At 44.9% G+C, this 27,393-nt stretch overlaps 1 protein-coding gene and 2 long non-coding RNA genes across 4 annotated transcripts; 2 read left to right on the forward strand and 1 right to left on the reverse strand.

Annotated features, from left to right (window-relative positions):
- The first annotated feature begins 4,299 nt into the window (after positions 1–4,299).
- LOC127300460 (uncharacterized) lies at positions 4,300–10,170 on the forward strand. Its single transcript, XR_011746021.1, has 3 exons — positions 4,300–4,494; positions 6,291–6,493; positions 10,042–10,170. It is a non-coding gene; the product is annotated as an uncharacterized lncRNA (long non-coding RNA).
- Positions 10,171–11,969: 1,799 nt separating this feature from the next.
- On the forward strand, positions 11,970–13,913 carry LOC139831317 (uncharacterized). 2 transcript variants are annotated; one of them, XR_011746023.1, is made up of 3 exons: positions 11,970–12,085; positions 12,606–12,714; positions 13,419–13,913. It is a non-coding gene; the product is annotated as an uncharacterized lncRNA (long non-coding RNA). The 2 variants fall into 2 exon arrangements; XR_011746022.1 differs by having other exon boundaries at positions 12,606–13,913.
- Positions 13,914–19,921: 6,008 nt separating this feature from the next.
- LOC139831643 (uncharacterized) lies at positions 19,922–23,834 on the reverse strand. The gene is made up of 3 exons (XM_071820957.1): positions 23,808–23,834; positions 22,149–22,945; positions 19,922–20,274 (listed from the first exon to the last, which is right to left on the reverse strand). Exons 1-2 carry the CDS (start codon positions 23,832–23,834, stop codon positions 22,160–22,162), a joined length of 813 nt encoding a protein of 270 aa, XP_071677058.1. The 3' UTR covers positions 19,922–20,274; positions 22,149–22,159.
- Between the last annotated feature and the right edge of the window lie 3,559 nt (positions 23,835–27,393).

Below are 27,393 nucleotides of genomic sequence, written 5' to 3' on the forward strand. Positions count from 1 at the left end.
ATAAAATCAAGCCACCCAACGCCGAAACAATGGAAAATTGTTATCTCCAAAAATTACATAAATCATGTCGAGGCGTGACAATCCAGAGGATGATTATAGGGCACACCTCGAGGGAAGCAACCGTGGCTTGATGATGGTGCAAGGCCTACCAAGTCGACGACGCGCTACATGTAGGGGTGTAAACATGTCATATTTTGCTCATATCATCTCCTTTACCATATTTCTCTCTCAAATTCGGATCGGATAGGATATTGACCGGTTGCATATTCGAATGTGCTTGTACTGAACCTAAAACTAAAAAATAGTATAGGATAAATACTCTCATTGAAAAATAATTATATTTCTAGGAAACCTTGAGAGATATTTAACCGTTTTATCCTTGCATTAGTTAATTTCATAAGAATATAACCTTAAGCATTTGCGAGATGGTATAAATATAAACTAAATAGCTGAACCACCATTCCGATCAACCTCATGAGTCGTAACTTTGAATTTGGACTTGTACTACAAAACTCCCACTTTGAGGCCACCGACCCGACTCTTTTAAGAACATCGTCTCTTTTTGTGATTCGTCATGTTCATATGACCTATCGATCATAACACACACAAAAAGAGAAACATCATATGGAACAGCCACTTTTGAAGTAAAACTAGGGGCAGATGACATAGTATAAGGTTTCACCCGAGACCGTGCGAGGAAGGAGTCACGAATCCTCCCCCATTTGCATGGGGTATTAACATAGGTTTATTTGGGCGGTGTAAAGAGGAAAAGCCAATAAATAATTGTGAAGTGCAGTTGCTTCACACACAAGAATTTGATGATCGATACACTTCACGGTGTTGGGGAGTCACCGCCCACAAAGTCGCAACTGCCTCGGAGTTTCCTCACCGGTGCCACCCCGCATTAGTCCCAACCATTGGACTCCACCACCCATGGCCACGTTAGAGCTTCCTCCAGCTTAGTCCAAGCGGCAGTGGCGATCATCGAGTCCGACAGGTGACCACGATGATGGCGGCGTAATATTTATCGTTGTGATATGAGAGAGGGAGGGAGGGAGGGAGAGAGAGAGCTCATGAGCCGTTGCTTGGAATTTTTGGAGTCCTTTGATTTTCAGGTTTTGTTGATGGATATTATAATGTGTGCAATTCACGACTTACTATTTAATTTTGTATGTAGTTTTTCTATTTATAGTTATGATCATATATATGCAAAACTAAGCTAGCTTTATTTTTTGACTGAGTGTAGATATTAGAGCATCTCCAGTCGCATCCCCCAAACGACGTCTGGTAATAGCGCCGGATTAGTCGTTTGGGGGACGTCTGGACGAAATTTTCGTTTGAAGGAGGTCCCTTTCCTAGCCACGTTCCCCAAACGCGATCTCCAAACAAAAAACAAGTGTAAAAGTCGTGTCCGGCGTCCCTAATGGAGACTATATACATGGGATGGGCTATGGACGCCGGACAATATTTGAGGGACGTCCGGAGCGAAGCGGCCTTTGGGACATACGACTGAGACTTTTTTTTTGCCGGCGTCCCCCAAATCCCTTTAGAGGACGCTTTGGGGGACGCGACTGGAGATGCTCTTAGATAGAAATGTTGATAGGTAAAAGGTGCTAGCTAACGGTCAAACTCGTGGACCTAGGCGTACACATGCATGCATTCCGGCTAGGCCAGCACAAACACGTACCTAGGAGCATGATCTCTGTCACTCTCACGTATAGCTGCATGGATTTTTTGAACGGTCTTGGCTTGCTAGCTAGCATAAACTAGGTACGCTTGCCAAAAACACGCAAATTAGGCTATCTTGCACACACAACTTCATGAGCCGTCGAGATATGCGTTGCCTTGGCCGCTGACGCCGTAAATTTCACTCATGATAAGAGGATACTCCAAAAAACCCTAAGAGTGAAGTTGTCGTGGCCCAACGACGCCGGGATCTCTGGTTCTACAACGATTTTTTTAAACATAAGACACGAAAGACCAACTTTGAATTAACAATACCATAAACCAGTCAGGAGTACAACGATAGCACCAACAAAAGGAAAAAAGAAAGCAACGAATTGTTGGGGTTACCAGCTTATAAGACAATAAAGAAACAACAGAGAGGAGGGAAAGCAAGCTACACTAGACAGAGAGCTTGAACTCGTCGATGGAAGCGCAATCCTCTGTTGGAAGAGCGCGGCGCCGAAACTGACCCGAACCAACAGACACCCATGCCAAAGCAGAGCACACCCAAGGCCGGTAGAGCATAATTGTCTTCATGCCTCGAGATACTAAAGGAGGAGGGCTTGATGGAGACGCCTACAAGGAGGAGAGCGACGCCCAAGGGCGTCGCCATCACCCACACTGGTCGAGGCCTTGCCAACATTATGCCCAACCACGACCCCAAAAGACACAACCTTAACACCTATCCTACGCCACATTGCACCCAAGGCCTAAGGAAGAAATCGGTGGCATCGCCCGCAGCATGACGTCGGCCTAAGAAACCGCCCCTGGGTATATAGGAGGCTACCCAAACCGGGCAAAACACCATGTAAAAGTAGCCAGGGAGACAACGGTGGCGACAAGCTCAAGGAAGGTGAATATGGCGTGGCTGTGTAGAAGATGCAGAGAACCTTACCCCATCGGAGAAGAGGGCAAGTTGAGCACAGAGACATGATCCAGCTACGAGAAAGGAGAGACATTTGGTGGCGCCTCCAAGAAGGAAGATGGCGTAGAAGACGACATTGTCACCTGTAGGCTGTAGTGCATGGCTTTCGCCGATATCCCACCAAGAATCCGAAGCCGGCCACCGCTACGAGATCGTGAAGGGGGAGCAGAGGCAGCACCCACCGACAACACCGCATCAAGTATTGTTGGCCCAAGGTGATGCGGTGACCAAGACCCCAAGTCACCAACGTCTGGACATGGTTCTACGACGATCTCGTGAGGAGCAAAGTATAGCAGGGGAAGGTCGGGTGCACGACCCTGACGTTGCTAGCCGTCTACCCGAGATCTTTGGAGCCAAATGATCTTTTACTTGTGGACTGACCACTCCGGAGACGAAATATTGATTCGAGTAGTACATCGGGAAACGAAATTTGGAGTGCTAAATCCAACGTGATTACTACGTGAGCGCTAAATCCTCACTGCAGGAGTCGATGCGACGAAGAACACAAAATGCACGCACCCACCCAACATTTCCTCTCGCTTGCTTCGCCTCCTCCCTGCCCCCCCAGCGATCCCACCCACCCAAACGCATCGCCGCCGCCGCACGCTGCTGCTCCCCGCCGGCAACCCAGCACCGCCGCTCACCGGCGCACCCACCCACCCAATCCCATCCAGGCTGGCCACTCAATCCCCTTCACGCCGGCCACCAAAAATCCTTTCCACCCCCCTACCAGGAGGAGGGGATCGATGCGGCGAAGAGACGGCGTCCTGCCGGCAGCGGAAGGCACAATGGCCACTCCACAGAAGATGGACGCGCCCATGGGCGGACCCGAGCCTGAGGGACGCCATGGTTGCGCTCGTCGTTGTGGCGAGCGAGCCAAGGGCCAGGGGAGGGGCGGAGATGCACCCGTCGTCCTGGTGGATGTTGGGGACAAGCACCTTGGGCGACAGCCGCGGCCGGCGGGAGGAGCTCGCCGCGCCGCAGAAGAGACGGTGGTCGCCTGTCCGGAACTGTTGTTGCCGGCGCCGGCGACGTCCCCGAGCTGTTGCTGCCATCCACAACTCCGTCATGCGCGCTGCTGCCGACAACCTCCCCAACCCGTAGCTGCCCTATGAGGTTCAACTCCTTCATCTTTTCTTGCTAAGAATTATATAATTTTCCTGTTAAAGTGAATGTGTGCATACGCAGTAGATGGAAATCTGATTTTCTAAATCAAAATTTGTTGTGTGCCATCAATTACATCCAAAATCATGACTCCTGTGATTTATTCTTCCTTTAGTCTAAACTTCACTCCTAATGCAGAATTCGAATTATGCAATGTTAGCACTGCAACTTATACCCATTATAGCTTATATACTTAAGATTTTCTTTGATTAAATACTTTTAGTTGAATTTAGGGAAGCCAGCAATTAAGGCCATGCTTATTGTTTGATGAACAGAGATCTAAAAAGTGAACTAAATAAAATCAATCAAGTGTTCTGCAGTGATGCTTTTGAGCATATCTCTGCCAAGAAATACTCCTGAAGAAAGCTATCATAAAATCCCATGCACCCTGAAAACATTATTTGTTCATGATTTTTCTTATAGTACTACGAATTAATATTGACTTGTCATCTCGAAATTTAATGCTGAGCACCACCTGTAGGCTGCTGTTGGGGACAAGAAGCTTGGGCGTTGGCTGCGGCAGGCGGGAGGAGCTCGCCACGCTGCATGAAGAAGAGATGGTGGTCGCCTGTACGGAACTGTTGCTGCCGGCGCCGGCGACGTCCCCGACCTATTGCTGCCTTCCACAACTCCTTCATGCTGCTACCGACAACCTCCGGAACCTGCAGCTGCCCATTGAGGTCCATCTCCTTCATCTGTTTTGCTAAAACTTGTATTTTTCCTGTTAAATTTGATTGTGCATAGACAGTAGATGGAAATCTGTTTCACCAAATCAAAATTTGTCTTGTGCCATCAATGGCATCTAAAATCTTACTATATCTTTCCAGTACTAGCAACTAAACGGATGACTCATTTAAAATGAATCTGTCCCTCTGAAACGTTACCTATGAAGGTGTTCGTTAATGTATATGGAGAGGGGCAATAGACTGCATTAGAAAGGTTTGTCATGGAGAGGTTCTCACTGTGTTTTACCTTAATGCGCCACAAATTTGTTGCGGACAACTCCTGCTTATAACATTCACAAGCGTCGACTTGTTTCATAGGTTCCTTCTCGACCTATGCCCTTCTGAAATCAAACAGCATACCCAGCTGCTGAAGCATTGGCTGTACCGTTCATGTGTCTAACCCCACCGTAATATGATGACTAGAATTCGTAACTATCCATCGGCTCCATTTACCATGTTGGACGCTCATAACAGAGACTTTCGTATCACACCAAGTAGCTGCCCTTTCAAAGCACAAGCCATAGTGCAAGACATGAATTAGCACTTGTGTATAAATTAGTCTTGATATCACACAATGTGGAGGAATACAGGGTGTGGGGGAACATTGATATTGGTAGGTCTCTTTTCTGATGATGATGCTGATGAAAATCAAAGAGAGCAAATTTACTATAGGTACATGAATAATTGTCCTGACCTTTTCTACTTCGAATCCATGATTCTGTACATTTATCCGGGTGCATTTTACAATTTTACTGTATTTGGTTCTACTTATGATATTATAAGCCAAGCTCTCAAAATTTCGAGCTCGACCAGGTCGGAAAGTTTAAACCGGTTTATTTTTTATATGCCGAGCGGATTTTCTTTGTCTTGGCTGGGTTGTTTGCTGGGTGTTGTCTTGAGGTGGTTGAATGTTTTAGAAAGATAAGTCTTTCTAGTTAACTTGTGGGCTGTGTGTTGGCGAGAATGTTGGCTCGAGGCTTGTGTGTTTCGTTTGGGTGACTTAATTAATGTCAACCTTAAACCAGATAATATTTAATGCCTGGAGCTTTAGTTCTTATTTAGAGGTTTTTGTTGTCTATAATGTTTTTGATTGCACTTGTTAGAGATGATCTGCTGCTTATTAAAAAGGATGGATTTTCCCCCCTAAAATGCAAAACACGTTATCAATTCCTTGTTTTATTGGATAGTTAGCATGTAAAATCTACACAATAATCATGGTGAATCGTTCAAGACATTGTGAAATGCAATGTTCGTTGTAATGTAGTTTGGCTAGATTCTTTGCTTATCATGCCATGAAATTTTAGGTTAATCAGCACCTTGTCTAATATTTATGCAAATGTTATTGCAGCTTAAATGCGGCTATTTGGGGTGACTTGAATTTTCCCGAAAATAGTTGCGCTTTTTCTTGCATCAACAACTTAGTAATTCCTCTGCTCTTATATACAAGGCCACAAACCCATATTGCAGTACCAAGAAAATAAAGCCACACGATTATTTATGTAGAAATACTCTCGGGTTCCTTGCTAATTAAATATACTTCAAGTGGTGGCTATTTCTCTATGGCTGCATACAATGTTCGCATTAATAAATACCATCCGACGAGACAAAAAGCTAATTACTTTTTCTCGATTAGTGTTAGTGGTCCTGTATAGATGAAAAATGTATTTTTGATAATGGCCTTGTATTGATGAACGGAGGGAGTACTAATTATGTACACTATGATGCTGAGTAGTATATTCTTGATGTTTCAGGGTGTTCTGGGGCAGGGGAGAAGCCGAGGTGGTGACTTTGCGTCTCGGCAGTGATGACCATCCCAACTAACTTGGCCAAGCACTGGCTCCCATCATAGCCAAGATCATGGCGACGGTCAACGGCGGGTCCTAGTGAATGTCATGAGCTCACCATGCTGCAACCGTGGTGGCGGTGACGCTCATCCTCGTGGACGACCTCTTAGGTGAGCTACTGGTTTACCACTTGGATCTCTGTCTCCCATGTGAACCATCGTGCCTTGGCTTTACCATGCTCCGGCGCTTCGGACGATGACCCTTATTTGATTGATGGTGATGATGATCATATGCTCACTGTAGTTTCTAAGTTTTTTCCCTAAGACTTTCGCATATGTGCCAGGTTATTAGAGGTCCTTCTAAGCTAATGTAGTTGATTATTTTGTGTTATACTGCTAATGTTGTTATTTGGTTTCGAATACCAGTTGTTGGTATTGTGTGGTCTTGATCTTTTATTGCTAGATCTTGGCATGACCTAGGTGTTGTTGTCACCTATCTGTGTATATAAATATTATGCTGGCGAGGTTTAGATATTCTTTATGGTACTTGTGTTCTCTTTTTTACCTCATAGATTTATCTGGTATTTCTCTTGATCCGAATCTACTCCTGTGTATGTGTTGTGCAACAGCGAACTGGTTATTCTTGTGTAGTTGAACAATTAGTATCTACACATGCATATGTGAGAAATTGGTATCGATACATGCATCTAGTATCTACATGACTGTTTCTTTATAAAGTGGCGGGCTTCATGACTATGTGGGTGCTTATGTGAGCTATGTTTTGTAAGAATAGCAAGCTAGCCTGCAAGCTTTTCTATGATTAGAAGTATCATCTCGATGATATAATCACAGGCTTAGAGCTTTACTTTTATCCATTCTTTGCTTTGAACTCTTTTCCTTCTAATTCATGCCTAATTCATGATTGTAGGGTTAGCCTTGTTCAACTTTGGTACTATTCCTAGAGGGATATTCGTTTTGAGACCATATGTTGGGAATATCAATATTTCTTGAATATGAAAAACAATATCACAAACCAATACCCTTCCTTCCAAGCTCAATTGCATTATTTGCAAGTGCTACTATAGGTAGCTGGTGCATATATGCATGATATGCTAGTCCATTGACATGCACATGATAGACAACATTGTCCAGCATATAACACATACTATATCGATCCTTTTACTGAAAGAAAAATATATGACTTTGACATCAGTTGCATTCCACCGTACCATTACGAATGCAAGGCCTGATATTGCATTATTGCTAGAGCGAGATCTTTTCTGCCAGTGTGCTACCCCAGCTTTGACTTGTGTGACCCTCCCTCTGCACTCCCCATCCGTTCGGTGTTTGCACCACCTGCCAATTTGTCATGCTAATTGGTACTTTGTGGGTCCCACGTGGCAGGAGTCGACTGGTGCCCGTAGTAGTAGTTGGGTAAAAAGCTTTTAGTTCTATTTCTAGACGACGGTTGTGTCAAGCTTCCTGCACTAGCTAATGCAACCAAAAGCCTGAACTGTACGCTTATACACTTGAACAGGTTGATGCTTAGATCTAGCCTTGTCAACAAGGTGGTGTTCCTCTTCTGGGTTCAATCGCTAGCTGCAACTTTGTTTTCAGAAATAAGTAGACCGGTATTAGTTATTGTGTAGATCTGACGCGTGTGAGAAAGAAAGCAATTTTCTTAGTTAGTTTTCGTGTGTAAATATAATGCTTGTAGAACTAGAATAATTGCGTTTAGTAATTTGATTTGTTTGTTTGGTATTTGTGTGCAAATTAATTGTGATTTCTATTCTCTTTGTAAGGTTTAAGCAATACGGTGTCGTTGTTTAATTCACCATGTTTAATAGCTGTGGCACAGCCACATAATATTTGAATTGGACCTAGCTCAAAGGTTTAAGAATTTCATTTTGCTGTGTTGCTAAGGAAACAAGGCCGCAATAAAAGGTGAGACATATCGTCTTTTCAATCCTTAGACCGCACGGAGTTGCAGGACTCTGACCGAGTGTAAAAAAATACGATCTTGCGTAGCTTTTAGTGTCGTATGATTGGAACCTGAGAGCTTCTGTTTGTGGATTCATGAGGCGTTTATATAATTATTACATGGGTGCAATCACCTTTTTAGATTGGTTTATTAAGTGACTTTTTTTCTCCAAGGACGGTAGCAGTTCAACTATTCAGATATGCTAGGCAGTAGCCTCCTAACACCGTACTTTGAGCACATTGGATGCTTCAAAAGTTCATTTTGGGATTTGAAGGTGCTGCGTAGGTTCTGTGTCTAATGATCCTCCTGTCCTGGCCTTTTTTTAAATTAAAACAGGGCATTGGATTGTGAAAATACTGAAGATTGTGAAAGAATCTGCACAAATTTAAGTCTGTTCGAAGTAGATGCTAGTTCAGAAGCACATAATTGCTACTTCATGGCCTATTTAAATGGACGGCTGTGAACTTGGAGGATTGGTCGAGCATTTCAGTGCATAATAGCATTGGTTGAGCATTTCAGTGCATAATAGCATTCTTTGCTTATCTTGCCATGAAATGGTTAGCCATGCAGTTGTAGTTAATCAGCACCTTGTCTATATGCAAATGTTATTGCAGCTGGAATGTTGCTATTTATGATAACTTGATTTTTTTCATGAAAATAGTTGCCCTATTATTGCATCGACAGTGTAGTAGTAATTCTGTACACTATGTTGATGAGTAGTATATTGTTGATGTTTCAGGGTGTTCTGGGGCAGGATTGGGTTGACATTACGTCTCGGCAGTGATGAGCATCCCAAACAACTTGGCCAAGCACCAAGACAACCTGCAGGTGGGTCCCATCATAGCCAACATGATGGCGAAGGTCAACGGAAGGTCCTAGTGAGCGTCATGAGCTCACCATGCCGCAACCGCGGTGTTGGTGATGCCCATCCTCGTGGACGACCTCTTCGGTGAGCTACTGGTTTACCACTTGGATCTCTGTCTCCCATGTGAACCATCGTGCCTTGGCTTTACCATGCTCCGGCGCTTGAGACGACGACCCTTATTTGATTGATGGTGATGATGATCAGATGCTCACTGTAGTTTCTAAGTTTTTTCCCTAAGACTTTCACATATGATCATATGGTCACTGTAGTTTCTATGTGATTTTTTGTTGATAGTCCTAAACTTCTTGTTATTTGGTTTTGAATACCACTGGTTGGTATTGGTCTTGATATTTTATTGCTAGATCATGGCATGATCTGGGTGTTGCTACCACCTATGCGTGTATAAATATTATCTTTGGTGAGGGTAATATATTTCTTATGGTACTGGTTTTCTCTGTTTACATTTTAGATTTATCTCTGAATCTGCTCCTGTGTATGTGCTGTGCAACAGTGAACTGGTTATCCTTGTGTAGTTGAGCAATTAGTACGTACAGATGCATATGTGAGCAATTGGTATCTATACATGCATCTGGTATCTACACGAATGGTTTTTTTCTAAGTGGCGGACTTCATGACTATGTGCTTGCTTATGTGAGCTCTGCTTTGTAAGAATAGCAAGCTAGACTGCTGATCTAAAAAAAAGCAAGCTAGACTGCAAGCTCTTCTATGATTAGAAGTATCATCTCGATGTTATAATTAGAGGCTTAGATTTTTTGCTTTTATCCATTCTTGCTTTGAACTCAGTTCTATTGGTTTAATTCACAATGTTATGACATTTCATTGCACTGATATATGATGTTTCCTAACTGTAAGTTATTGAAGCAAGGGAGCATAGGATGCTGATGTCTTAAAGGGAGCATAGGATGCTGATGTCTTATGAGGGAGCATAGGATGCTGATGTCTTATTCATGACTATTGGGTGGCCGTCTTCGACTTTCTAGGTGTTTGGTAAGTTCCTGGTACCACTTCTGGAGGGATATTTATTGTGAGACCATATATTGGGAAGCTCAGTATTTGCCAAATATGGAAAACAATATCACAAAAAAACACCATTCCTTATTTTGCATTTTTTTTTCTCATTTTGTGAGGCCATATGTTGGGAAGATCAGTATTTCCTTCCAAGCTCAATTGCATTAATTGCAAGTGTCATTATAGGTAGCTGGTGTGTATATGTGTGTCATGCCAGTCCATTGCCATGCACGTGACATACATTGTCCTCCATATCGATCCTTTTCCGGAAAGAAAAAAATATGACTTTGACTTGAGTTGCACTCCACCTTACCATTTGAAAATCAATGCCTGGTGCTGCACTATTGCTGGAGCGAGATCAATTCTGCGAGTGTGCTACTCCAGCTTTGACTTGTGACCTTCCCTCTGCATTCCTCATCCATTCGGTGTGGCGCCATCTGCCAATTTTTCAGGCTAATTGGTGGGGCCATTGCTGCTCCGACAATCTTCCGTGACGGTGACTATCCTATAGCAGAACCGTAGTTTGTGGGTCCTATGTGGTAGGAGTGGACTGGTGCATGTAGAAATAGTTGGGTAAAAAGCTTTTAGTTCTTTTTCCACAAGATGGTTTTGCCAAGCTTCATGCACTAGCCAATGCAACCAAAAGTACGGTCTAGTGGAAAGCCTGAGACAATTCTCTTATTAACTTCAACAGGTTGATGCTTTAATCTGATGTTAGGTTGCATTCCTCTTCTGATTCATCGCTAGCTGCAACTTTGTTTTCAGAAATAAGTAGACTGATAGTTTGTTATTGTGTAGATGTGATGCATGTGAGAAACTAAGAGATTTTCTTAGTTAGTTCTCGTGTGTAAATCTAATGCTTGTACAGCTGGTATAATTTAATTTGTTTTTTTGGTATTTGTGTACAAATTAATTGTGATTTCTCTCCTGCTGTAAGGTTTAGGCAATCTGGGTGTCGGTGTATTAATTCACCATGTTTAATTGTTGTGGCACAACCACATAATATTTGAACTGGAACCTGTTATGGTATTGGACCTAGCTCTAAGTTGTAAGAAGTTTTTCAATTTGTTGGGTTGCTAAGGGATCAAGCTCTAGGATTTTAGCTACCTTGTTGCTAAGCAAAAAAATCAAGCTGTGGTTGATTATGTGAGATTATTAGAACCAACTTAATTGGTGTATTGTTGCATGTGAAAATGTTACTGCTACTGTCATACATCAAAGCAACTTTCTACTTTCTTATCTTAAAATTCTTAGTACGTCTTTTAAACTTGACAATAAGCAGTCTTGTTAATGTATACATATTCTATTTTATGGATTGATGATTTAACTTGATGCTACTCTTCCATTTGTCTAGCTGTTGCATGGTTGTGGCCCTCGTCCACGACTGCTGCTGCTGGATCAGTGAGCAAGCTGATGCTGCTGCCATCCACCACTCCAGGGACCTCTACAAGGCTGGCGAGGGCAGCTTCAGCCTCGAAGCCAGGGGCGGCAAGATCTGCCTCATCTGCACAGTGCCTCATTTTGGGAACAAGGCCGCAAAAAAGGTGAGATATATCACCGAGACACCCAATTTCCTTGCACTGCACCCCAACCTGGAACCACTGTTGGATTTAGTCGCTAGTATTGTGAACAACTGTTGGATATAGATTTGCATTTGAATTTACTCACCAGCGTATATCACTCTAGCTATAATCCCATAAATGCTCTTGCGGTATGGATCTGTTGCAATTTACAAAGATAATTATCCTTTAGATTTTCTCATTTTGTTTGCTGAAAAATGCAGAGCTCGATGCTTTGGAAGCCAATATGGAGTTCAAATCGAATCCAGTCCCATGTTACCTTCAACCAGACTAGGAGTGGTCATGTAGCAGCCCTAAACCGGTAGCAGGTACATCCCTTGTGAGAATGCCCCTGATTTGCTTTGCTTGTGATTCTTGTGTTTATCCTTATGAGGAAAATGATGGGTTAATACCTTTGCCCATCCATTCACAGTGTTTGAAGTTGCAAATAATTTTCTTTATCTTGATGTCACATGGGACCAATGAACATGCTATATACTTGAGATCCTTATGAATGTATTTCTTAGGTCCTAACTCATGTATTCTGTGCATACATAGTTAAGTTGTTGGCGTGAACAAGCTTGATCTGAGTAGTAGAAGAAACTCATAGAAGAAACTTTAGGAATTAATTTATCTTGAATATTCTTGTGTACTTGGTATCTGCCTTGCAAGTAGCTATTTACCATACTTTCTTTGTATTCACAAGAGTTTTTGAAACTCTGAAAGTGAATTCATAAGATTTTCATCTTGCCTTGAAAGTAGCCTTCTTACCATACTTTCTTTGTATTTAGAAGAGTTTTTAAAAATTTGAAAGAGAATTCACAAGATTTATCATGTTGAATATTTCAGGCTTCTTTGAACTGGAGAATGGAAACCAGGAGCTCAAGGGTGACCTTAAGCACGTCGACATCAACAGCACAAACAGTGCAGACTTGTAAATCCTCAATATTTGCCCCAGGTCATTTGTTGCAGAAACCTCTGTCTAGTGTTTTACCATACTATGTATTCACATGAGTTTTTTCAAGTGTGATAGGCCATGAAATTGTAAACTGGTACGGTTTTGAGTAGATTTTGAAACTATGTGAACGTGAGATTTGTGCTTGTGTCTAGGACATCCTCTCTGCATCAAAACATGACACACGTAGTCCACATAGATCTCTATTTCTTCTGCTTATCCAGGATAAACAGTGTATTTTACTTTTCCATTTGGGAGACTATGGGTTGAGTTTTCACTTTGTGTTGACTGCTCATAGGTTAAACTGATCAGATGGAGGTGCTGACTCTTTGGCTAAAACATCTTATTTACTGAGACTGTTTTGATTTGTTTGTTGTCAGATTTTCTCCGAAGTTCATTTCTTCAGTGTTTATGTTTTCATGTTTGTGTTTCAGTCTAATGCTAATTTTGCTTCTATAAAATGCATGCAAGGCAACCTAGGTCTAGATTGTGAATATTGTGCCACTGGCTATTGCTATTTGACTAGGCAAGATTTATGGAGTTAGTGGTTTGGTTTAAAGTTACAAAATTGCAATCCTTTGAGACTCTTTGGTTTGACAGTTTGAAGTTGGTCTTAGTGATTGTTTTGTCTATATTTGCAATCCATCCAGGGTTTTAGTTGATGTTTTCTCTATCTGTGCATTCATTCATTTGATTTGTGTATGTAGGTGATGCAGCTGATGGAGGGAGGAAGCCAGGCGGCATGGTCTTGGTCGCCAGAAAGCAGCATACAACACATGGCGGAGAGGGGCAGTCGCAATGTTGGTCGAGGAGGCAACTTGCAACCTACAGAGAAGTTGCTCTTGCTGTTTTAAAGGAGCTTGGTGTGGACGTTCATGTTTTTGTTGTGTTCAAGTTGAGAACATGGGGATGATGAGGCAGCAATGACGACGTGACGCAGCCCAGATGTGTTGTTGCTTGTCTGCAGCTGCTTTGGTTCTGATATTATCGTTCGGTTCCGGTGACCGTGGCTGTGGTTCAGCTGCTGCTTTTGTTTCTGTAGAACTGCTTCAGTTTTTGTAACATGCAGCAGTGAAATTGTATCGTTCCTTCAGTTCCTTCATTCGTGACTTGCAATTTTTCTGTAATTGAATTTGTGAGTAGTGTCGTGTTGTGCTGTATTTCACTTAACATTAAATGATTTTTTTATATGCGCACCAAAATTCCAATGAAATAATGTGAGGTCATGCCAAATTTTTGGATACTCTTACTGTCCAGTTAGCTTGACTAAATTGGCAATTTTTCCTGGTTTTATTTGAACCAGAATCATTGTATCAGTACGTACAGTCATAAAAAGGTAGCATAGCAAGTCAGCTAACTTTAGGGTAAACGATAGAAGGGAAAACCGCGAAGTCTGATTGTATCGATCGGTCCGAGCTGGGTTCAGCACAAAATCCTCTGTTTCAAGAAAGAAACGCAATACTAGAATCTATCAAGCGATAGAAGGGAAAACCATGAAATCTGATTATATTGATCGGTCTGAGCTGGGCTCAGCACAAAATACGCAATACTAGAATCTATCAATCGGTGGCCTCCAATGATAGTATTTTTTGCTATATGATCCCTTGAATGGACGTGGCAGCTAAGGGCTAATGTTAGATTTTTTTGTGTGGAACGGCTAATGTTAGGTGAACTAGGATTTTTGGTATTCCCGGGCTAAGTATAAACATGTAACAAAACGTTTGTCAATTAGCAAATTTGTAATGAAAGAAGATGAATACATAGTCTGTAAAAGCAGAACAAGATCAGCTGAAGGCTTGTCATGACTTTTCAATTTTAGAGAGGATTGATTGGCAGAGTCTGCAAAAGAAGTGAACACATGCATTGTATTTTGCAAGGTGGAACCAAACCGACCATAACTGATTACCTTTGTTAGGTTAGCCATACTGAAGGATTGCAAGTAAAGGCCGGGTGTGTGCATGCATGCATGAGGATTAAGTAGGAAATTATTAATCTTCCTAATTCCGAGGAGGCGGATGGGGCTTGTAGGTCATCGATCCATTCATGGCACTCTAGACGGCTGGTGTGCCTGCTGTGTTTAGTGACTCTGTTTTCATCTCTCATTTATTTTCTTTTCTATCGATGAGAGAAGAGCAATCCACGTGAGAGATGCTATGGCCAATCATTGGAGCATGCACTGGGTTGTCACGGATCTCTCTCCCTCCTCAACTCCAACAAGCTACACCTCATCTTCTACCTCTCTCTCCTCTCACCCTTGCCTATAAGTACAAGGCCATCGTGACAGTCCGCGTGCGGGTAGCGTGTGTGACTTTACATGATCCCAAAATTAACTTGTTATTCGGTAATGGATTTAACTTGAAATGTTCTTTCATATAGTGTTCATATATGCGAACCAAATGTCCAAAAACTAATGTCACTTCATGCCAAATTTTCGTACTCTTATTGTCCATTTAGCCTCACTAAACTGGCAGTTTTACCTGGTTTTATTTGAACCAGAATAGGTCAAGACAACAAGCAACATTCATAAAGAGGTACTACCTCTGGACATATTTAGTCGACATGAGGACGTACAGTTATAAGCTACTTGCTCTGCAGAGGCAGCTCGGCAAGTCAGCTAACTTAGGGTATCTGGTAGAAGAAAATCTGCTCTATCCATCGCTAGGAGCTGGGTTCGACGCAAAATCTGCTGTTTTAGAAAAACCTAATACTAGGTTGAATCGACGGATGCGTGAATGCACGTGGCACATAGGATTAGTATTTTGCGCTATCGGATCCTGAAGATGAATCAGGAATTTTAGTATTCTCAGGCAATATATGAAGATGTAACAAAACCTTAGCACTAACTTAAGACCTTTTAGATATTTTAAAGTAAATGATATACAAATTGAAATGAGTAAATCTACACGCTATAAGTGGACTAGATACTAACCAAAATAAGTCAGCCTATGAATAGCTAAAATGTCTTTTTTAGTGAATGGAGGGAGTAGCAAATTCTGTAGTAATAATATAAGAGCATACTGTCATGCCAGTTTAAGGAGCAAGCCAAACCGGCTGCAATTAATTCTAGGGATACTAAAGAGTGAGAGTTGCATGCGTGCATGCGAATTAAGTAGGACAACAATTATTATTCATCCCTAATTACGAGGAGGCGTCTGTGTTTTCACGGGAAGGGCCACCCTTGCCTCCAGGTTATCAATCTGTGGCATCAAACACAGTGAAAAGAATGGACGAAAAGTTCCCGCCGCAGCTGCTTACCTCTGAAATTTCAAACCTCTCTTCCCCCAATCTCCCTTTCTATATATAGGAGGTCATCGTCATTGTCCGCGTGCGGGGAGCGTGTGTGACTTAGACTTTGACTTTTACTTGTCGAGGAGAGGAGAGGAGAGGAGAGGAGAGGAGAGGAGAGAAGAGAAGAGAAGCCACTCTAAGGATATCCGGCTGCTTTGAGGAAGAGTGCTCCGACGAACTGAGAGAAGAGCATATGAGAGGAGAAGGCACTCTGAGATATCCGGCCGCTTTGAGGACGAGCTGTATCGGACGGGAGATGGGCTGGCAAATCGAGGTCACTCGGTATGTATCAGCTGCTTATATTTGTTGGTAAGACTGAATTCTGTGCTTGTTTTGACTTTTGAGCTTATCCATGGATGGAGCCAACTCCACGCCGGGTTTCTTAATTGCTTGCCTCCTGCCGTGGATGAACCAGGATAAGCTTTTCACAGAGGATTAATTGTCCGCGCCGAGTTTAGCTTTAGCGGATTTGATCCCTCCTGCGGTAAGTAGATTTTTTTTGTTCCGAGACACGAACCAAGTAGAGGAAGTACAGGGGTGTGCTATGCTACACTCCTTGTAGGCTTGTACTACCAAATTTCTTGATGCTATGCTACACTCCTTTTACTTGTCGAGGAGAGGAGATGAGAGGGCACTCCGAGATGTCTGGCCGCTTCGAGGAATAGAGCTCCGACGGACGAAGATGGGCCGGCAAGGCGAGGTCGAAGCAAGCGGGTGATTCATCATCTCTTGAACTCTTCCTTTGGTTGTGGCGGCGGCGTGAGCAGTTGTGTGGTGGATTCATCCGGCCGGTGGCATTCTCCCGATGGATCGATCTAGAAGGTAATCGCCTATGCGCTCTGTGGTGGTGTTGTGTTTCAAGTCTTGCAGTAATAATATTCAGTATAGTAACAGTCCATCAGATAAATGAATACGAGCCACATCGAGACAACCACACCCTTGCAACGCACAGCTTTTGCGTGCAGGGAGGCAAGAAATCTTACGCCACGATCAGCTCGGCCGATAGCCCGATACCAGAGAAGCAGGTGATAGCACGCAAAACTAACTTTCACCCAAGAGGAAACTGCACTCCTGACGGATAGAAAGTACTACAGTACTATCTTTATAAAGTGTACAGGTACAGCCTCACATGCCCTACATCTATACCCATTTTACGGTACCACCGAACCCATCTTTTTTTGTCGATTTCAACGGAGTTGCTACGTTGTGCGAACCGCACATGCATGACCAAAGCCATGTGTTGGTATGTGTTGGTATGTGCCTTCATTTTAGCACACCACCGAACCCATCTGATTGCATCGTTGCGCTGCGCAGCATGGCCATGGATGATGGTTTGCAGCCAATCCAGCCATGCACCACGAATTGACTTGAAAAAAGTGTGCCACCAAGACATTCATGCATCCACCTTACATTTTCGAAAGATCCAGCGACGCTGGTTTTGTAGTGATATTAGAGCATCTCCACCGGCAGCCTTTAAGGGGTACCGGCACCTCCGTTTTGGAACGTCGGCACTGCATCCTCTATTTAGGGAAAGTTGTTTCTACACTGGCGCCCTCAAAACGGCGCCCCGATAGATGTTTTGAATTACAATCATAAATAAATGCATAGAAAATTAAATAAGAAACATTTTATTCCACAAACTAATACATAATTGAGAACGTGGTTTACATGAAGATATAGTTTGGAGCGTGGTTTTCCACAAACTAATACATAGTTTGAACCATGGTTGACACAATATAAAATATTGCAAAAAAAAAACTAAACCTAACTAGGCCGGTCATCGCAGGTTTCGTGTGTTCGCTGCCAAGAAAGAACACTCGAGGGCACACCCAGTCACCCAAACTAGAAAATTCAGCTGGTGCGGGTGCCTCTGTTGGTTCTTTCGAGGAAGAACATCCAAAAACATGTGTGTCGATATTCGCTGCGAATAAACAACACTCAGTCGTCGTCCTCCTCGGCGCTGTCACCGTGGTAGTGGCGGCAGCTACGCGTCTCGTCGAACACCTTGACGGCCATGTCTCTGTCGCCAAAGTAGGAGAACACGAGCACGAAGCCGGCTTGGAGGCGGTGGTGGCGCGCGAACTTCTCCCAGCCGATGTGGAGGTACATCCTGCCGCGCGCGTCGTAGATCACGTCCACGATCCACAGGTAGTAGCCGCACGCAGCCTCCCGCAGATGCAGCGTGCCCGGGCGCTCGTCGCCGGCGACGAAGTCGGCGAAGGTGTCCGGCAGCCTCTGGATGCCGCGTGGATCGCCCTTGAGGACGAGGACGAACTCGAACAGCACGGGCCCCTCCTCGTCCATGTCCGACGATGAAGGCGACGGTGTCGCAGCAACGGTGTGCGTGCACCTCTGCCGAGGACACGACCACGACCACGGCCGCGACCTCAGCCTCGACCAGACATGGCGTCGTCTTTTCAGATGGTGGCGGCTAGGGTTGGGGAGAGATGCGCTAGGGTTTATGTGTGAGAGGGACGATGAGAGGCGGCCTTTTTATAGGTCGGAGGGAGGCGGGGGAGCGGTGGTGCTCATTAACGGCGGCACGAAGAGCAAGACGCACGCGACAGACGATTCGATGCGCGTTTGCGGAAACTTCACCACCGATGCGCCCCAATAACTCCCGTCGCGAGGTAGGCGACAGTTAGGTTAAACTTGAATGAGCCGCTGACGCGTCGGCCCCGCCACTCCCCTCTGGCGTCGACTTTTGGGATGTGTGGCTTACGGCGGCTCCCATGCCCAAAAATTTCATCCTCGCGAGCGCCGGCGCGCCCGATTCGCGCCCTTGGCGAAGGGGCCGACACGGGGTTGCCGGCGATTCTATTGGGCTCGAAAATTGGCCGGCGCCGTTTGGAGCGCGCCGGTGCGAGCCCATTTTCGCTCCCTGCCCCCAAAAAGCTCTCGGGGCCGCTAATGGGGGTGTCGATGGAGATGCTCTTAGCAGAACTATGGAGAATATTTTGAAGCAGGTTTCATACTACCGAGCCAGTCTCCCATATGAATTGGTTTTCTTTTTCCCTACCAATGTGGTTTGCAATTAAATATTGGGTGCAACTAGTTGCCTGCAGAACTAACCCCTGTGCGGCGGCGCCGCGCGTCGCGCCAGGGTTCCTCCGCCCGCCGCTCAAGGGGCTCTCCCTCCTCCGCCACCGCCGGAGGTGCCATCGGGCAAAGCCGGCATGGCGCGGTGGCGGCGGGCCCTTGCTAGATGCGGCTATGCGTGGCAGCGGCGCACATTGCTTCTCCATCGGCTGCGGTGGTGGCGGCCGGACGCGCGGCGATGGCGGGCGCGGTGGGGAGTTTGGGCCCGATCTGGATCCACTCTGTCCTAGAGGGCCCAGAACTCCTTCACCTTGTTCCTGCGCATGGCATCAGTGGCCTGCTGCTCTCCCCGCATCACCCGGGAGCCGGGGCGGCGGCCCCGGGCATGGCAGCGGCAGCCTCCTCCTTCCACCGGAGGTGGCCAGCCAGACATGGTGGATCATGGATCCCATGCCTTGCATTCGCCGAATAAAGGTGGTTGTCCTAGGGTTCTTTGCGAAGATGGTGACCTTCCTGAGGCGTACTTCTTCATCTCGCCGGAGTGATAAGTTACGGAAGGCTCCACCGGCGAATGTAACAGTGCACCTTATGCTTGGAGTTTGCTTTGGATCGGGTGGTATTCGGTCGTGTGCACCCACGCTTTTATTCCGACTGTTTGGTTGGAGGGAACGACGCGAAGCACTGCTCTGTGTTACCATTAGATGACATTCTGGTCCATGATGAAATTAGATACGGAGAATATCATGAAGGCGGGATTGGAGGACTAGCGATGGAGGTTTGAGTCTCTGCGATAGAGTATCAATCAAACCAAGCAACACAGTTGTACACTACTCGTACTGTCCGACATCAAGATGCTCAACAGCCCGCTAGATAGTACATAGTATGATACAAGTTCAAGCTATTAATTTGATCATCACAGTGGCCAACCCCTCAAAGTACAAAGTCAGAAAAGAACAATAGGACAGCTGAAATGCGATAAACATTGCTGAATACAACCCAAACCATGTATCGTCCAAAATAAGTAATAATACGGCCTAGCTTAATATTATCAAGTTCAGGTGATGCTCGGATAACATAGCATCAACAGACTGCTGAAATAGTCTCATACATGCCAAGGTACCCAGAATCGGAGCTTCCCCAAGAGCGCATGGAAGGGGAGATAGCACTACGGAAGCACTGGCCCTGAAATGAAAGCATGCGAGCTGACTTCAAGCAAAGACACCCACACCACACGGCCTGAACCATAGAAATGACAGAAGTATTAGCTACCAAATTTGCACAGAACCGAACCAGTAGAATTGTATGAACACAATATATAGAAGAGGAAGCAGTTAAATATCAAACTAACTTGTGACCATAACATTAAGCTCACGTGTATATTTTTTTATTGCTTGGAATGCAAACACGGAAGGGAATACACAGTCACCTACTGAAAGATTTTCTCTTTCAGAAAGATTGCACCAATTCAGATAAACTGAATTCTACGGTATTATGAAAAGAAAACTGAAACAGATGGGCTATCTTTCCACAAACAATATCATCAACTGAATCTACGCAGGGATCTACAAGGTACTCAACGGATTTATGATAAAGCGAACAACGACACATGTATAATCATACGCAACATGACACGAATAATATCCTTTCTAGACTTCCTTGATCTACTAAATCACCAAATACTAGAAAAAATACAGACACAATAGTATCTTTATTAATTGTAAAGTTGAGATAATGTAAAGTTGAGATTAGTTGTGGCAGTATGGAACTTAATGTGATCAATGACAGTTTTTATAACCAAGAAAAACGGCCAACCCCGAATGTCCAAGAGAATAAACACATTATGGTACTACCTCAGTTCAAATGAATAAGGCTTATATTTTCTCAAGAAAATTCAAGCTAAGTAAGGTTTAACAAAACTTTTAGAAAAAACTATGAACAACTATAAAATTATATAGATATCACATGAAAATACATTTCATGATGTATCTAACGGTATTTACTTTTTTTTTGTACATGTCAATGATTGTTTCTAAGAACTTGGTCAAATTTTACATAGTTTGACTTGTAGAAGAAAAAAAATACAAGCCTTGTTCATTGGTACGGAGGTAGTATGAAGTAAGATGGGATTGCTCAAGATGCTGATTTTAGAGGTATATCATTCAGAAGCAGAAGCTAAAAAGTCCAGTCACAAAATTGCAACAAGCCTCGTAAACTAAACTATCAATTAAGACACTAATCCCCCAGGAAAATATACACGTTTGTTAATTCTGATGGCGATCTCAAAGTTGTTAGTGATAAATCAAAACGAACTAGGAAATCAGAGTGAGCGGGCGGTTAAATTGTAAACCCACTGTACAAAACTGCATAATCAAAATGAACATTACAATCCAAAGCAACATGGAACCGAGATAACCCTTGTGGTTGGTCCTGTTGTCGAAACTACATGTAGCCTAGGGTGCATAAAACCGGTCCTAGGAAAGCTTCAAATGAAGTTTGATGTCATGTTACATAGTACCAACATAGTACTGAGATAACCCTTGTGGTTGACCCTATTGTCACAATTACAATTTCCAAATTTGTAAGCTTCGGGATGACAAATACAACTAAAACGGCAGGATAGGACAACGAACATGTGTAGAGACTATGAACCATGTCGCACCAATTAGCACTAGCAACCAACAAAACTGTGATGAGAACATGGACGATGGCCTCCCACCTTGTGATTTTGAGCAGAAACACTTCAGTATCCTATTGCTACCTACGGAGTATCTTGCAAGAACCTAAGAAATCCCTATAACCTAACAGATCCTAGAACGGATGGAAAACTGTGCTTCCAACAGAGCTAACGCTCATACTCATGAATTAGCTAGGCTAGCAAAAGGTTCAGTCCAAAATGTCTGGATAATGAACCTCCTGATGTGATTATACCTCTTTTGGTTTCAGATGTAACACTTATCTCCAATGAATAAAGAGGTGTAGGTTATAAAAAAAAAAGCTAATGCACAAACTTATGGTAGTATTATGCACCCGCAACAAGCTACTCCAAGCAAAACAATTGTGCACAAAAATGACACCATTAAGAGTAGAGGACTGATTGTCCTATAAATTACCTGAAAATTAATCAGTTGTCTGGTGCCAGGAACGCGGGCGGCCATGCGAGGAAGTAGGCGAACATGGGGTGGCCATATTCCTTGCCACGTTTGGTCGCCAGGAGCTCCATCTTGCCGGTGTCCATATGGAAGGAGAAGCGGCCGAATCCCCACGTCTTGATGAACACCTTCCCTGTGCGGCCGGCGTCCATGTCGCTGGGCCAGACGCAGAGGGTCCTGAGCATGGGGTCGACGGGCAGGCCACGGCCACTCAGCTTGTCGCAGAGCACGAGCAAGTCGACGATTTTCCTCTCCATAATCCAGCCCTTGTCGCCCTTCCCGCGTACCCAGAGCTGCAGCTGCTGCTGGGCGTCGGTGACCAGGCAAAGGCGGCCATCCGGCGTCTCCCCGATGCGGTACTTGGGGTTGCGGCCGTGCGCAAACAGCTCGCCCGGCGCCGGCAGGTAGGAGAACCTGATCGTGGAAGGGTCCAGCACGAGCAGGCGCGAGGACTGGCAGATGTGCCAGTAGATCTTCCCGGCGGCGCGCACGGCGCGTCCCTCGAACCAGTAGGGGTCGAAATCGACCAGCACCTGCTCGTCCCGCGGCAGCGCGCGCCAGCGGCACCTGCCGTGTCGTCGACGGACGCGACCCAGACGCGATGTAGTACCAGCTGGAAGTGCGCCAAATGCGGACGCAGCTGTTGGACTTGGACCCCCCCTCGAGAAGCCAGCAGTTGCCGCATTGGGCCCCACAGTGTACAGATTGCGTACGCCTCCTTTTCTCGTCTCGCTCTCGCTCTCGCATCGATCGCTGCGCTGCGGGAAACCGAAGCGGCATGTGCAAGTTGCGTGCGCCCATCATCGATCGAATTAAATCCGTTACTCATCGGCTGCCAGCTCGCGTGTTTCATCCAACTTTTCCGCTCAAAGCCATAAATGAATCACCATCTCCCAGCGCACGCTCACGCGCACGCGTAATTAATTACCTGCTCACTCACGTAGTACTACTACTATGCTCCTACGATTACAATTCGTCCGGGAAATCCAATTCACGGTCTATCCACACAATCATTTCATTTCATACTTGTAGTACCACTAATTTGACCTGTTGGTTCACCTGATCTCAATCTCTGCCTTTTTTTCAAACACACCTACTCTCGCTGAATTTGAAAAGAAAACAACAACAACAACAACAAAAAAAACTTGATCCATCCATCCATGTACTACTTTTGCTCACGTGCTAGTATTTACCTATACCTCCACCACCGACTACATAAATTTATTTCTTTCATTTTTTCCTTTTTTGCCCAAATATATGCATGCTCCTCCTCACGTACGAAACACAAGGAAATTAAGGAATTCCATATGCCTACTACTCTAAGTCTCTAACACGATAATGTAGTATTCCATCTCTGAGTACCACCATTTAATATTCAACCAATGGTTGAGTACTCAACAAAGTCACGAGGTACAGAATCTAAGGGTACACTACGTGGGGCCCGCAAAATAGGGCGTCCCTAGAACAACACAACAAAGGGGCGCCACTATGTACGTTCGACCAGCACCGGGTCTACGACAATCTCGCGACAAGCAAAGTACACAACGGAAGGGCGGGTGTGTGCACGACTCGAATATCAACGATGTTGCCAGATGTCTAGTCCGGATCTTGGACACCGACATAAGTGAACGGCTTGACCACCGACATGGCGGCGCCATTATCGGTGCGACTCTGTCCACGGACGTCGCGGTGTGGATGCTTCTTTGCAACGGTGTGCTGTCTCGGCCGGGGCCGTCTTGCCACGAGTGAGGTTACGACAACGGGCTAGCACATGGCGGTACGTCGGTGGTGGCAACGTTAGGTCCACCACGGAGCTGCAAGTGGATGGCGACGGCCTGGGCACAACAACGCGGCTAATGGGGCTTGATCGGGGCCCAACAGGCGGCCTGGCCTAATCTAGGCATAATCAGCAATGCTACTGCGCCTGACACCTCGGGTGGCGAGGGCATATCCCATCCCATGGGCTACTGCGTGCCCTGATGGCTGCTTTTTATGGTGTCGTCCTACCCTGTCCAATTCTTCGGCGTTGCAATGTACTCCTCAAGTCATGGGCTCAAGTTCGGGGGATGTCGGGGCAGCGACCCCGGAAGGTGGACTGTCCGGTGGTGGTCTCACCTCTTTGTTCAAGGGGATGGCATGGAGCGGACGGTGAGGGATCCTGGTGTTGGCGGCGTTTCGGCTTTGGAAACTCCTACATCGTCTTTCGAAAACCTAACTCTTGGAGAAAGCTCATCGCCTCGGCGCCAACGGCGACGATGCATGTAGGTGCCATAAACCTATTGGGGACGTCGTTGTGGGTATCCGCACCATGATACAGCTCTGGGTTAAAACCCTAGACCTCGCAGTCTCGACGTCCCGACGCAGTGCGTTGTTACCCTCTTGGGGGCATCGCCATGGAGCCCAGACTCGACTCGGTCTCGTTTCAATGTCTTTGGTGCCAAGTTTGGGTTTTCTGTGGTTTTTTCTTTGATCTTCATTTTATAAGGGTTCTTCTCTCTACCTTCTATCGGGGATGCCATTACGACTTTATTTACAGAGAAGAAATGGTACAACTCGTACATCTCACTTGATCGACAAGTAGAAGTAGTAGCTGGTGACTGGTAGTACAACCAGTATATGCAATTATGCATGCATTGCCCATGAATTTCTACCTCGTTTTTGCAACATGCTACCGCTAGTATTAATTAGGTTCCAAATGATGAGTACTCCTACTTGTGGGCTGATCACGCGGAAGACGAAAAATTGAGTTGAGTACTAATATGGGGAGACACTAGGTTGGATGCATTACTAGCTAGCCATAAATTAGGACCACACTTTAAAATATAAAGCTACACTTTTTTTTTTTTGAGCGGGTAAAGCTACACTTTCACGGGTGCACACGCAATATCCAAAGGTAAGCCACCTTCCGGCCTGCTTGTGCCCGCTCGCACACGTAATAATTAATTAATTGACAGTTGCACCAATGAATAACGAAGCTCTAGCCGCGTATGCATCTTCCGTGAAAATAAATTCGCACACCGCTCTCTCGTACCACCTTTTTTCTTTTTTTTCTTGGCTCACCTCTCACCTCAGTCTCCGCTTTTTCCAACGGGTACTATCTCTCAATTTTAAATAGAACTTCTTCGCATATCAAATAATGAATAATTAGAGCACATTTGTTGACACGTTTACATACTACTCCCTCCATCCATTAAAGGGTGTCGAATGTTTGTCCAAATTCAAAAGTACCTATACACTAAAAAAAATATCTAGATACATCCGAATTTAGATTTTTAACTCCCTTTTATGGACAAAGGTAATAAAATCAGGCCACCCACCGCCACAAGAATGGAAGATTGTCATCTCCGAAAAATACATAAATCATGCCGAGCCGCCACATTCCCGAGGATCACACCCATGATTATAGGGCTCGCCGCTCGAGGGAAGCGACCGCGGCTTGACGATGGTGCAGGGACTACAAAGTCGACGCCACGCTACATGTAGGGATGTAAACGGGTCAGATTTTGTGATTGGTCATGTTCATATGACATATCGATCATAAAGAAAAGAAGAGAAACATCATATGGAATAACCACTTTTTAAGTAAAACTAGGGGCAGATGACATGGTATAAGGTTTCACCTGAAACCGTGTGAGGAAGGGTCACGAACCCTCCCATATTTGAATGGGGTACTAACATGGGTTTATTTGGGTGGTGTAAGGAGGAAAAGCCAATAAATACTTGTAAAGTGCAGTTGCTTCACACACAAGAATTTGGCGCTCAATACACTTCACAGTATATTGGGGTGTCACCACCCACAAAGTCGCAACTGCCTCGGAGTTTCCTCATCGGCGCCCCCCCTGCAATTAGCTCCAACCATCGGACACCACCCCCCATGGCCACGTCGGAGAGCCTCCTCTAGCGTAGTCCAAGGCGGCGTTGAGACCATCGAGTCCGACATGTCAACACGATGATGGCGGCGCAAGATTTATCGCTGTGGCATTGGAGAGAGAGCACTGCTAAGCTCATGAGTCGTTGCTTGGAATTTTTGGAGTCCTTTGCTTTTCATGTTATGTTGATGGATAGTATAATGTGTGCAATTCACATCTTACTATTTAATTTCGTATCTAGTCTGTTGTAGTATTTATATTAATGATTACATAAAGGCAAAACTAAGCTAGCTTTATTTTTTTGACTGAGTGTAGATATTAGATTACTAGCTAGTACGTTGATAGGTAAAGGTGCTAGCTAACGGTCAAACTTGTGGAAGTAATCGAACACATGCATGCATTTCAGCTAGGCAATCACAAACATGTAGCTAACAACATGATCTCTCTCGCTCTCACATATACTTGCATGGATTTTCCGAACGACCTTATCTTGCTAGCTAGCATAAAATAGTTAAGCTTGCCAAAAACGCATAAATTAGGCTATCTTGCACACACAGCTTCATGAGCCATCGATACATGCGTTGCCTTGGCCGTTGATGCCGTAAATTTTACTCCTGAGAAAAAGATACTCCAAAAAGCCCTAAGAGTGAAGTTGTCGCGCCCAACAACGTCGGGATCTAGTTCTACGACGATCTTTCTAAACATAAGGCACGAAAGACCGACTTGAAATTAACGATACCATAAATCAGCCAGGGGTACAACAATAGCACTAACAGAAAGAAAAAAAGAACAACGAAGTGATGAGGTTACCAACTTATAAGACAACAAAGAAAACAACATAGATGAGGGAAAGCAAGCTAGACAGAGTGCTTAAACTCGTCGATCGAAGTCCAGTTCTCTATTGCAAGGACGCGACGCCAAAATTGACCCGAACCAACAAACCTCCCATACCAAAGCAGAATGCACTCATGACTGGTAGAGCTTAATTGTCTTCATGCCTCGAGATACTAAAGAAGGAGGGCTTGATGGACATGCCTCCACGGAGGAGAGCAGCGCTCAAGGGTGTCGCCGTCACCCGCACTGGCTGAGGCCATGCCGAGCTTTCGCCCTAGCCCAACCACCACCCCGAAAGACACAACCTTAATACCTATCCTACGACACATTGAGCCCACGGCCTAAGGAAGAAATTAATCGTCGGCATCGCCCATAGCATGACGCCGGCGTAAGAAACCACCCCTGGTTATCTAGGAGGCTGCCCAAACCGGGCAAAACATCATGCAAAAGTAGCCAAGGAGACAACGGTGGCGACAATGTCAAGGAAGGTGGAGATGTAGAGA

Source organism: Lolium perenne, chromosome 5, assembly GCF_019359855.2.
Source record: "Lolium perenne isolate Kyuss_39 chromosome 5, Kyuss_2.0, whole genome shotgun sequence".
Lineage (NCBI taxonomy): Eukaryota > Viridiplantae > Streptophyta > Magnoliopsida > Poales > Poaceae > Lolium > Lolium perenne.

Bases quoted from the DNA above. Each gene is read 5' to 3' on its own strand.
- LOC139831643 (XM_071820957.1), bottom strand. From the start codon at position 23,834: ATGTCGGTGGTCAAGCCGTTCACTTAT. The intron at 22,946-23,807 runs GTCGGTGTCCAA...GGTTTCCCGCAG, and splicing joins TGGTCAAGCCGTTCACTTAT to CGCAGCGATCGATGCGAGAG.